The 12,967-nt window shown below is 48.5% G+C and overlaps 1 protein-coding gene across 1 annotated transcript in view; it reads right to left on the bottom strand.

Moving 5' to 3' along the window:
• Nucleotides 1-12,967, bottom strand: part of MYO18B (myosin XVIIIB) — a 286,118-nt gene that overhangs the window by 91,743 nt on the left and 181,408 nt on the right. The window contains exons 36-37 of the mRNA XM_019663943.1: nucleotides 3,377-3,490; nucleotides 1,770-1,928 (exon numbers count right to left, since the gene is read on the bottom strand). Coding sequence (XP_019519488.1) covers nucleotides 1,770-1,928; nucleotides 3,377-3,490 — 273 coding nt within the window. The remainder of the gene's footprint in view (nucleotides 1-1,769; nucleotides 1,929-3,376; nucleotides 3,491-12,967) is intronic.

Below are 12,967 nucleotides of genomic sequence, written 5' to 3'. Positions count from 1 at the left end.
ATAAAAATAAACAATAAATAAATAAAAAAGGCAATAGAGAGTAAAGGTCCTTAAAAGAAAGTAGAACCAAACAACATGTTAAGTGTGATTATCTCCAAGGAGAGGGATTCCATAGGGCAGCAGGGTCCCTCAGATTCTGTTTTCCACATGTATTTAGTATTGAAATGATTTACAATGGGCATATTAACATGCTGCTTTTGTAATTGGACAAATAAAGAAAGTTCCATTTTGAACAAAAATAAGTATGATTCACAAACGCAGAAGGCGGCGGCATAGGCTATTTTTGTGGTGGTTGTTATCACGTTGATGATATAATTGATTCTTTTTGTTATTATTATTCCTCGTTCAGCAGAAATCCCCGCAGATCAAATCTCAGTAGGATGCACTCAAGCCTGGCAGGCATTCTACCTTGGATCTCCTGGGGGTAGGATGTGGGGAAGACGCTCATTGCTGTTGGAGGAAGCGGTTATGCAGTTACCAGATCAGATGAGTTACGCAGGTCAGAAGTCGGCCAGGGGTCCTCATCACACCCTTCAGCTCCATCCCCAAAGCCTCTACTTCTCCCTGTCCTGCTATCGTGTCTCCTAATTGTCTTCCAGGTTCATCCACTTCCCCCATCTCCACTTCACCTCCCTGGTCCAAGCCGCCATACTCTCGCCCCTGGACTGCAGCTTTCATTGATTCAATAGCAATCGATGGAGTACCTACTCCATGCCAGGCACTCTTCTAGGCTCTGGGATACAGCCTTGGACAAGACAGGAAAACCCTGTCATTGTAGAGCTGACAGTCTGAGGTGGCATCCTGGCTGCTCCTGTCCTGCTCTTGCCCCTAACGAGCTTGCCAGCGATTCCCATCACACAGAAAATGAAATCCAAACTCATCGGCCTACAAGAAGACCCTGCTCTGGCCCTCCTGTGCTGGCCTCGCCAAGCTCCTCTTGTGCCACACTCCCCTCACTCCCCTCCCCGGCCTCCGTTCAGCCTCTCTAGTGCACCGCTCTAGGCCCTTTGTGTGTGCTGTTCCCTCACGAGCCCACTCCAACCTCACTAACTTCTGCTTCTTGTTCACATCTCCATCCAAGTGCCACCTCCTCAAGGAAGCCTTCCCTGACTTCCAACCTAGGCCAGGATTGGAAGAACCATGTTCATTTCCTTGCTGGACTCTTAGCTCAGTTTGCAAGTCTCCCCTTCCTTCTGGGTGTCTATGCGATAAGGTCTGTCCAGACTACGAAACTGTGAGCCACATGAAAGCAGGAATGGGATATGCTTTTACTCAGCACAGTATCCCTGTCATTTCACATAGTGCCTAACACATGGTGGGTACTCAGTAAATACTGAATGAATGAGTGAATGAATGAATGAATCAATCAATCAATGAGTTGATAGATAGGTGGAAGGATGGATGGATGGATGGATGGATGGATGGATGGATGGATGGATGGACAGGCAGGTGGAAGGGTCAATAAAAGCGTAGATAGGTGAGTGGGTGGATTGATGAGCAGACGGATGGTGGATGGATGAATATTTCAATGGGTAGATGGATGGATATGTGGGTGGGTGGATGGCTAGACAGATGTATGAATAGATCAAAATCTTTCTTAGTGGCGATGTCCTCCAGAAATGCACACACCATCTGAAGGCGACATTCTCATCCCTTAGGGCCACATGAACCTTCACAATTCCCATACATCTTTGTGGCATTTATCCCTCCAAGGTCCTAAGGCCAGGGAGTGGCCCAACCACATCACCTTCTGAATATGCCCCACCTACCTGGCCCGAGGCCTCAGGCTTTTCTCCACTTAAGGCCATTACCTGAGCAATAAGGTCCTTGTGCTTCTGCATGAGGTCGTTCAGGTCATCCTGGTCCTCATCAATGTGCTTCAGGAGGTCAGCTCTCTCGAACTGCAGCCGGTACAGCTGCTCATCCACCTGGCGGGCGGCAGTACAATGGCTGAGGGTGAGGCCGAGGGGTGGGTGGGTGACAGCAGGAAGCCGATGAAGAGCAAAGGTGGGCTTGCCTGTGGGTGTATCAGGTGAGGGACCATCTACAGGGAAGGGCGGCTATAGGGTGTGTCAATGCATGTGGCGGCTATGACAGCTCTGAATGTTTGTACTGGGCATGCGTGGGACTGAGTGAAGCGTGTGTGTATGTGAATGGGTATACGTCTGCATAAGCCCAGCTGGGAATCTACATGCATACATTTTAAATATGAGTGCAAACCCCTGTCATCACCCTGAGAAGGGACTTTGTTCTGTTCATAGGCACATCCCCAGCACTAGGCCTGCAAATCGCCAGTGCTCAATAAATATGTATGGGATGGATAAACTTAGATGCATATTTTACCAATGTGGACATTTATTTTGTATGTCTGTCTGGTGATTTTGTGTATGAGTGAATATATTCATCTCTGCATGTTGTGTGTGTGTCTGACTGTCTGTGTTTGTGGGCAAGTTCCTTTTAATCTAGTGTAAACAAAATGTGGACTAAAAGGGCCAGTAGGAATCTTGAGACAAGCTTTAGCCTACAAATCTCTAGCTATACTTAAAGATTTTATGCATAAAGTATACATTTAAACTCTGTACACCCAGACAGGGGATTTAGAAACCTACACCCAATTTTCACCAACATAATAGACCCATAATATATGTTCATGTGTCACCCCGTTCAGTGGTGAGCGCACAGTAGGTCCATAGTAGATGGCTGGGTCCCTTATAGTAGTTAGCTAAGTGGGATCATGAGTGTTGCCCTTGTCTCCACTTATAAGCATGGATCTGCAGTAGCCCAAGAATAATGTCCAAGTCCCCTCCTATGGTGGTGAGTACACAGTAGGACTACAACAGCTGCCTGAGAACCACTTATAGTGGTAAGCATGCTCTGGGTGTACAGGAGAAAGCTGTGTTCCCACTTAGGGTGCTGAGCAAATAATAGGTTCATATCGGAATCACCCCACATTCCTGAATACACATTAGGTCCACAACAGGATTCTTCGCCTACCTTTCCAGAGGTGAACACACAGTTGACCCTCATATATGCCTTTACACCTTTAAAATGCTCAGCTCACAGTAGGATGCCTGCACTCTCAGAGTGTTGAGTACCCAGTAGATCTACAATGGTGTTGAGTACCCAGTAGATCTACAATGGACGTCTGTACCTCCAAGGTAGCACCCAATAGGACCACAGTAAGTACCCTTGTCCTTCTTATAGTGCTGAGTAACCAGTAGGCCTCCAGTGGATGTGTGTATCTCCAAGGTGGCACCCAGTAGAGCCACAATAAGTGTCCTTGTCCCTCTTCTAGTGCTGAGCACACAGTAGGCCCACGCTAGCTCAGAGGCCTGTGCTGGCCCAGGTCCCCACAGCTTCAGAAAAGGACAGGTACCAGGGTCTTGCTCCGGGTCATGTTCTCCAGTTCACTATGCATGTTCTCCAGGTCCGCAGTCAGCGCCTTCTGGGTCTTCAAGGCATCCTCACATTTGGCTTCACTCTGCTCCAGCTGGTCCAGGCCAGAGGGTGAGAAGAAAAGAGAAGAGGCCTCATGACATTGCCTCCTTGAATGTCCTTCCCCATCCAGCCCAGCCCAGCCCCCTTGCAGGCAGTATAATCATTTACAGGCAACCCTCATGTCTTCACAACTATTTATCACCACACCTGGGGAAAGCAAATGTTTGCATTTGATGCAGCTGGTTCTGAGCCCACTCAAAATTGAACAGGCACTGCCCCATGGAATAAGGCCAAGCCACCCCCATTTCAATGCCAGTTCTGTTCAACAAATATTTGCTGACGCCCATTGAGTTCCAGGCTCGGGGCATGGAAGGAACAGTCAACTTGGCCCCTGCCCTTCCATGGGGGAGAGGGTTAGTGACAGGGAATGCCAACTGCTCTGAGGAGTACAGGAAAGAGGAGGAAGGCTTGGAGGTAGGGAAGGCTTTCTGGAGGAGGCATTTGCAGGTGTTTCGCAACCAGAGTTGTGAACCCCCTTTTAAATAGTATGCAAAATATTCCGCATGTGAGTATTTTACTGGGTTCATGACATTCACTAGATTCTCAAAGATTAAGAGCCACCTACTTAAGCGAAATTTTTCTCATCCTTCTGCCTGCTTGCACACAGTAGGTCTGCTAATCTTGCCTAGTGGGGCCATCAAGAAGGTACAATTACCTACATGACCTCCAAAGACAGCCCTCATTGGAGAAAACCACATCCGTGTATAAACCCTGAGTCCATCCTGCGACTGGCAGTATCCCTTTGATTTCTGAACCCTAGACTGTCTGAGCAGAAAACCCCCTTAGAAATCACCTAAGGGAAACACTTGAGGCTCAGAGAGGGGCAGTGCCTTGCCCAAAGTCACACAGCTACAAGGAGCAAAGACACCGCTGGTACTGTCCAGGCCAACATACTTCCTCAACTGCCAGCCCATGGTCCCTTCAAAACAGAACGATATTAAGGTTGGAGCTCACAGACAAAAGGGGAAAAAAAGAAAGCCAACTAGAGTCCCATGAATGGATGTGCACACAATCCCTGATCCCTGAGGCCACTGAGTAAGTGAAGACGCCCCACTGATCTATAAAAAGAAAACAATGGAGCCAAGGGGAGGCTGCTCAGAGAACTGGCCAAGGTAGGGGGCTCTGTGGGTAGAGCCCTCCCTGGGGTCATTTTCATCTCCTTCCAAACTGGGCACAGAATGTCTTCCTCAGAAAGTCCAGGAGCTCAGCCCCAGGTTAGAATTATAATAATGACAATGGAAGGTAGGGAGAAGGGAGGCAGCCAACCATTCATTGGAATATCATCTCGCAAGTACCACATTATTAGTTCTACTTACATTTTCTCTTTTAATCCTCATCTTGGATCTGTGAGGTACCTACTACTAATATCCCCATTTTACAGATAAGAAAATTGAGACCTTAGTTTACTCCCACAGCTTCCTCACTCTGGAGCCTGGATTTCCAGCTCGACTTACTGCTAGCCCGGCACGATCCACAATCTACCAAAGCCCTGTTTCCAAGACCCTGAGGACACTGTATTCCTGCAGTCGGGCTCAGAGAAGAGCCTGTCTTGTTGAGGGAGGACTGGGGTGGCCCATTTCCCTCAGTGATTAGGAGGGACTGAGACACACTGAGAAAAATTACGTGGAGCAATGGGAGGTAATGGGCTTTGTTAGAGCATAACTGAGGCAGGATGCGAAAAGCCAGGCACAGTCTTATCTTCCTGCAGGTGACTCCAGGGCCTCTGGGAAGGCAGGGAGGTGAGATAGAGGGCTCCTTTACCATTCACAAGCAGGCAGAGCTAAACCAGCCCTGGATTCATGCAGACGTCAGAGGCCTCATTAAGGAGAGGCATGGAAACTAAGACCTAAAAGATATAAAGGCAACTAACAGCCATGGGCAGATGTAGGAGGAAGAATGCCCTGGTGGAGGCAATAGCAAGTGCAAAGGCCCTGAGGCAAAAAAAAAAAAATGGAACAAATTTGGTGCGGAGGAACAGAAAGATAGCTAGTATGGCTGGACAGCTGGACAGAGAAGGAGAGGAGGAGGTGATGCTCATGAGCCAGGATGCAAAGCTTTGGTTTATTTTCAGTCTGGAGGGAAACGGTTGATGGTTTCTAAGGAGGAGGCTGGCATGATCTCTGACTGCTGTGAGCAGGATGGGGTTTACAGGACAAGACTGCAAAGAGAAGAGGGTAGCCAGTAAGGACGCTGCTGTGCTCCCCTAGGAAGGAGGTGGTGCAGGTGCTCCAATCAGAGTGGAAGTGGAGGGAGAAAAAAATGGGAGGATCTGCACAGTGGGGGGTGGGAAGAACAAAAGGTCTGGGCAGGCAGCAGCAGATGGGCCATCATGGGAGATGATGTCAGATAACTAATAGTGGAAGAGAGAGGCATCATGCAGGCCCCGCTGCCCAGCCAAGTTGCTCGGCCCAGGGCCAGGAGGCAAGGGAGAGCCATTGTAAGAAACTCAACAGGGCAGAGGCGAATAGAATGACAGCAGTTCCCATCTGCTCAGTCCCTCCTTTGGCTGAGGGCTTCATCAGCGTGATGCCGCTGGTCCTCAGAGCCACCAGAGAGAAAGAAGGCTCTATTTTTATCCCCATTTTAGAGATGGCGCACGGGTGCATGATCCAGAAATGCTCCTTCCTGTCCTCAATCTCCCCAGAGCAAGCAGGGAGAGGGACAATTTATCCCCAGGCAGAGAGGAACACAGAGAGAGCTCACAGTCAATGGTGATGACTGTTGGCGGTATTCTTAGCTCATACCGGGTGAGAGAGAGGATTAGATTGGCCCTGATGATTTGGGCATTAATGACCCCACCTGCTACTGTTGCTTGGGGACCATTTCCAGTGCGCTGCACTTTATCTGCCTGGCTTCAGAACAGCCCAGAACACCTCTAAGAGAAAGGTGCTACCATTAGGACCGATTGTTAGAGGAGGAAACTGAAGGGCACACAGGGGAAGTGACTTGCTCACAGTCACACACCTGGTTAGTAGGTGAGCCTCGTGGGTCAAACTCCAGAGCCCGACCTCTGCATCACTGGGCCCTACTGCCCCTCTCTGGAAAGTCTGGCCACACAGGCAGGATGGATTACCAAAGGAAAGAGGAACAGACCAGCACTTATTGGTAGAGAACCAGATTCTACCACGCGTGGAGGTCAGAGCTGGGACACTGCAGCCAGACCTGGGGGGCTCTGCCTCTCCTAGCCATTCCTGTAACCTGGCTGGGCCTTCGTTTCCTCATCCATAAAATAGGGAGAATTACATCATAGCGAGATAGGAAAAATGATAGGCAGTCAGGAAATTAACACGGTAGAGGGAATCAGGGCGGAAACCAAAAAAAGAGCCAGGGAAATAATTTTATTAGCTGACAGATAGGTTTAAGTCACAGGACCCGCCAGAGTGACAAGCCCAGGTGGGGGAGGAAGGCCTTTTTTTCCAGGTCAGGGATCCCCTGGTAGAATGCATATCTTCAAAGAGGTTATTTAACATAAGACAGTCAGGAGTCCTATCTTCAAAGCCACAGACTCAGTAACATGCTCCTCTCAGACAGTGATTAAGCTGATTAAGCTCTAAGGAAACGAGGCAGTTTCGAGAAAACACCTCCTCCGGGCTGAACAGCAAGTGCAATGCCAAAAGGCAACAGCCAGCTCTTATCACCAGGCATACAAGAAAAGTATAAAGCCAAAACTAGTGGGCACCCCAGTCAGGACCCCCTCTCGTTTTTTGAGAGCTGTTACTTTCTGCTCTAATAAATTGTCCTCTGCTGCAAACTTGACCTCTCTGGTCTGTGTCTCCATTCTTTGGTGCTACGAGACCATGATACCGGGAACACACACACACACACACACACACACACACAAAATCCTGCTTCAATAGGATCTCTGCAGGATAAATGAGTGAAAACATGAGAATGTTTAGGACAGCGCCTGGCACTGAGAAAATGCTAAAAACGTAAGGGTGGTTGCTGCTACTGTTCATCCCTTTCGCCCTCTGAACAGCCTGAGGGTGGAATTTTTAACCCCGTTTTAGAGGTAAGGAGCACGGAGAAGAAGCCAAGCTGTCAAGGTCACACCAGCGGGATGAGGCATGGCCTCGGCACCTGCAATCTTAAGGAGGATTGTAGGCTTTCGGGCAGGCTGGGCTGGGGGGACGGAGGGCGCCCACCCCAGAGGCACCTGAGTCAAGCAGGCCCAGATTTTCCTAGGATCTGGATGGGCTCGACCAGAAACTCCCCGGCCCCAGGCCCCCACCAGTTAGGCTCCAGGCTGCAGCTGACAAGCCTTCTTAATGCCAAGCTTTAAATTTTTCAATTTATTACACTTTAGGGAACGGGAAGAAATACAGGGCCATCTCAGGCTGATTTTCCATTATGGATGACCTGGTGTAAGAATAACTCACTGCACATTATTTCCATATTGAGGCTGTTTGACTGACGTTTTTATGAAGTCGGGTGGCAAGTCATGTTGGGGCCAACATCAGAAGCTTCGGTGGTGTGAGCCTGCCCCACCGCTGCTTTGAAAATGCCTTCCTGGGAGGGGCTCCAGGTGGAGCAAAGAGTAGAGGAGAGTCAGTGCACAACTGACTCCTCAGGAAAGATTACTGGGGTCTATTCTCCATCCCTGGGTAGCAACGGCAGCCAGAGTAGCAATGAGGATTCCAGGTGGTAGGTGTCACCTCACACCTTCCAGCTCCAAGTCACCATCACATTTCCATGGATTTATCAATTATGAGTGTGACATGGAATAGGTTACTTAGCGTTTCTGAGCTTTGGTTTTCCCCCATTCACAAAATGGGGGAAATAATAGAAATAATAGTTAAGCAGGTCTGCTAAGTACAGTTGTCTTCGTTGTGCACTGCACAAGCCTAGGGGATGCCGTGCACACAGATTATGTTAGGTTCGTATGGAACTCCACAACATGGGATAGAGAGGTTTAGGGGAAGATAAAGGCTTCCATGATTTCCATCCCACTCCAGACCTAGTGTGTGACTAGACCCACAATCGGCCCTCAGTGAGACAACTGATTTGATTTCCTTATACACTCATGTTTTTCTTTCTCTTCCAAATCTTATTTCTTGTAAAATCAATACAATAATGCCACAGGTATATGGGCACAGAACAACGAAACACCTTTAATTGCCAGAAAACTCCTCCCCACCCCCATCCCAGGCACACATTCAGTCATTCTATTATTTGCTAATTAAGTCAGCCACCCTTCCCCAGCATCTCCTCAAATTCTGAAATGCAGGCACCCAAGGAAGCCAGCATTTTCTCCCCAGGCCATTGGGTTAGGAGCCCTCTATTAAGCAGGCACGCACCCATTCCCAGTCCCCCCCAAACTGCAGCTATAGATGGGAACGTGCTTCTGACCCTTGTGCGTGAATTAAGGGTTTCTAAGCTTTGGCCTGGGGATATTTGGTGAGCGCACAGCCTCTTCAGCGATTGTGAGAGGATGGTGAAGGTCCTTGAAGCCAGGGGCAGGATGAGATGAATGCCATCTAGAATCAATTGCTGCATAAGCCTGGGGGACAGTGTTGGGTGTGCACATGGGTTATGAGGCTGAGCTCTGACTCTGAGCCAGACACTGCTCTGAACACTTTTTGTCAAAGGATGGGGGGAGGGGTGCATTCTCCCAATATGGCGACACTCCACAGTGTTGTGTGGTGGTTAAGAGCAGAGCCAGCAGTAAGACAGAAGTGGGTTCCAGTCCCAACGCCTCTGTTTATGAGCCTGTGACCTTGAGTAGGTTATTGAACCTCTCTGAGCTTTGGTTTTTCCTACTCCCAAAATGGCGGCAATAATGGCTCACTTTCATTGAGCAGGGCCACTGAGTACAGTTACATCAGTTGCACGCTGCACAAGCCTAGGGGACGCTACGCACATAGGTTATGAAGATGAGTTCTTACTCTGCCAGGTGCCGCTCTAAACACTTTTCATGTGTTAACTCGTTTAACCTTCACAACAGCATGCTGAGGTAAGGCCGATAACCATTCCTGTTGTTACAATTTGGGAAACTGACGGGTAGAGAGGTCAAGTAACTTACCAAACGTCACACAAGTCCTAGGTGGCAGAGCTGTCATATGAACCCAGGCAGTCTGACCACCAAGTTCTTCTCTGAGCCATTACGCTGCGCGCTTTCTGTAACTGTTGTACCACACAGCTCTATAGGAGAAATCTGATGATGTGACTACACAGCATCTACGCTCCTTTCTTTTGATAGCAGCACCCCATTTTCCCTGCAAAAAAAGGTCCATCCTCCAAATGTCCACCTGCTTCTGTTGGGGCTGACACTCCCCCTTCCAGCCCAGAGAAGGTGCACAGGACTCAGCCTAGCCAATCAGAGCACCACCTGCCACAGTGGTTGGTTGTGGGGTAACAGCATGGCTGACACCAAGATTTTTGCTGGGACTGTCGAAACAAGGCTGGCTCTTTCTGATGCAGGAGGTCAGCTTGGAGTATCTGGGGGCCCTTTTCCCATCAAGAAGGAAGATATTGCCTAAGAATACAAGGTGGCATCAAGGTTGCTGAGGCATGAGAAACATTCTAGGAGCACCTAGATCCAGCCAAGCCTGAAGGCAATTTAGTCTCAAAACTTTTCAGGTATTTTGGTCCAAAACTTCCTTTTTTCTTCTCAAGCCAATTTGAGCTGGGTTTTTGTCCCCTGGAATTCAGGTACAGGATGAGTGACGAAGTTAGAGGAGGTAACACACATACAGTGTCAGCCACAGAGTAAACACTCAAAACCATGGGTGATAGTGTTCATTGGTTATTCTGACAAAAGTTGGATCAGAGTAGCTGCATCCAAAGTGCTGTGATAGAATAGCAATCATTTACTACTGTTTAGCTATTCTGTATATGGATCCTTGCCCCGTATTAAAAATATTCCCTTTTCCCAATTGTTCAATGGTGGGGAGAAGGGGAGGGAAAAAGATTTCAACACTGACTGTATCAGGCACTGTGTGGGCCCCTTGATGTTCATAATCACAACAGCCCTGCAAAGGAGGGATCAGCCCTCATCATGTGATAAATGAGGAAACCGCAGCCTGGGCAGGGAAAGTGACTTGCTCAAGGTCAGATTCAAGTCGATGAGACTCCCAATTATTTCTGGGCCACCACACAGCCTCCTCTGCACACAAGTCTTCCTCTATTTCTGAGTTCATCTCAGGCATTCTCTCCCCAACGCCCACGTCCTTTCATTCAGTGTGAGGGCAATTGAGATTCCCATCACATATACATCAACTACAAGCCGATGAATAGCATTACTTTCGCATGTGAAGCCATCTGCCGGCTTTAAGTACCTGGGTACAATGTTTACTTTGGACTTATTAAGCTACTAGATGAGTTGGCGAGACATATGGAATGAGGCGGGGAGAGGAAAAACTGATATCTCAGAGGAGTGGTGAGACCCTGGATTTCTGGGTCTGGTTGAACAGCTCAGAGGATTTTAAACTATTGCATCCCAAATGCCATGAGGAAACGTTCTAAGAAATGGTGTCTTTGGCGGGCTAATCTCAACACATTCTAGGCCTTGACATCCCATCAGGGAGCTCAGACGAATTAACCTTCAGCACTGAGTCTTTCCCCAGAGGGAACAGCCAACATCTCAAACTGCAGACAGCCCTGACAGCAAGCAAATTTATTACATGCAAACATATTAAAAATGTCAGGTCAGGTCCACCAATGGTCTGTCTGGCTCAGAAGTTTGGTGACGGTGACCCCAAGGGGAAATTTCCTAAGACCATATGGTGGCGACTCTGTGCGTCCTTGATCACAAACACTTTGGGCATGTGTTCCACATTCCATCAATTTCCTTACATTGTGTGAGAGGGCCATCGTTTATCGACGCATGGAAAGGCTTTCTGAGTATCTGTTTTCTCCATCTTCTTCAGCGTAATCATCCTTATTAGTAGCGGAATAATCTTAACTACTCTCTATTAAGGCTTACCATGTATATGTTAATTTGTAAAATGTAACAACTCTAGGAAGTATGTATTTTCATCCTTATGGGTGAGAAAACTAAAGATCAGGTAGGTTAGTTAACTTGTCAAGGTCACAAGCTAATAAATGGTGAATGGGGCCAGGAGCTGAACTGAAATCTCTCTTAAGACCACGACTTTTTCTTGTAAGCTCTGAGGCATGCACTTACCATCTTTAAAGTAAGTCAGGGCTCCTTTTACTTGTTTTAGGTCTTTCTTTGAGGGTTTCAGAGTCCTTCCTAACTTTGTATCATAGGATCGGTCCTGCGTGATTGGACAGACTTAAAAAATGTCCTTGCTGACTTCCCCTCTGGTGGCGATAGCTTTGGATCACACCGATGCTCTCCAGAGAGAGAAAGAAAAACTCCAAAACTTAGAAAAGCAGGATAAAATACTCAAAACAGCTCTCCCTGCCCCATCCCATATATGTCCCCCTCTTTTATTATATTCCATAATCCCGTTGCTCCAGCACCCCATTCTTCCCCTAAATAGCACAGGATCTGTGCGCTTCCACGTCTGTTTGCCTGCTAGATGGTGGGCTCCTGGAGGCCACCTGTGTCTTGCTCACCTTTCACGCCACAAGGTAGGGACTCCACCACATGCACTGGGGCAGTGAGGCCAAGACGTCAGCTCAGCGCATCACTAACCCGCCAGCTCAGTGGGCAGCCTGGGTTTGCAGCCTGAGCTGCCCCCTGACCTGAGCTGCCCACTTGAGCCCTGAATACCCCCTGAGGAATCCACCACTGCCTTGCTGCTCCCTGGCCCCGCCCCAGCACAGGTCTCTGATCCAGACACTGGCGGTGTCCAAAGCTGGCTAAGGACAAGGGGCAGTGTGTGCGGGATCCTCCCCTGCAGGAGGTCGTTACCTGAACAGGGAGAGTGACCACAGACTTATTCAGCAAACCCCGGGTCCCTGAGCGGATCCCTTTCTTCAAATCTGGAAGGAGGTCACTTTGGGATAAAAGAGGGAAGTCTCACCAAGTTCCAGCCAGGGAATGAACAAGGCAGAGGGCGTTCTCATGAGATTTCCCTTTAATCAGGGGGTTCTTTTGTAAAAATAAATAAATAAATCAGCAAGCAATTATGTGCACTTGAAAAGCACCAGGATAGTTCTGGTGGTTTCACACTTTACAAAAGAGAGCCCTGAAGCCCCCACTTGACACTGATTGCACTCTAGGGGGCTGGATCAAGGGGCCTGGCCTGACTCCCAAGTAAGGTGGTCCCACCATCCTGCACCACAATTCTCACTTAACCAGAACACTGCTACTCATATTCTACCTATGAACAAAAAAAGGGGCTAAGTAATAAACATGAAAAGCTCAGGGGAGCCACGTGGCAGGCCTGACAAGCTCAGTGACCTAAAGTAACCGCACAGGATGGTCTGATCACAAATTCCTGACCGGGCAGGTAGTCACGTCCCAGGCCTATCGCTTTCTTAGCAAAGGTCAATCTTGACCGTAGGTGAGTCCCGCTCATTGTTCCCATGCATCCGGGATAACATGCCTTTGAAATGT

This window comes from Hipposideros armiger, unplaced genomic scaffold, assembly GCF_001890085.2.
Source record: "Hipposideros armiger isolate ML-2016 unplaced genomic scaffold, ASM189008v1 scaffold_411, whole genome shotgun sequence".
NCBI classification, from domain to species: Eukaryota; Metazoa; Chordata; class Mammalia; order Chiroptera; family Hipposideridae; genus Hipposideros; species Hipposideros armiger.
Note: the sequence above shows the minus strand (reverse complement) of the source record. Positions and strands in the feature narration are given on the sequence as shown.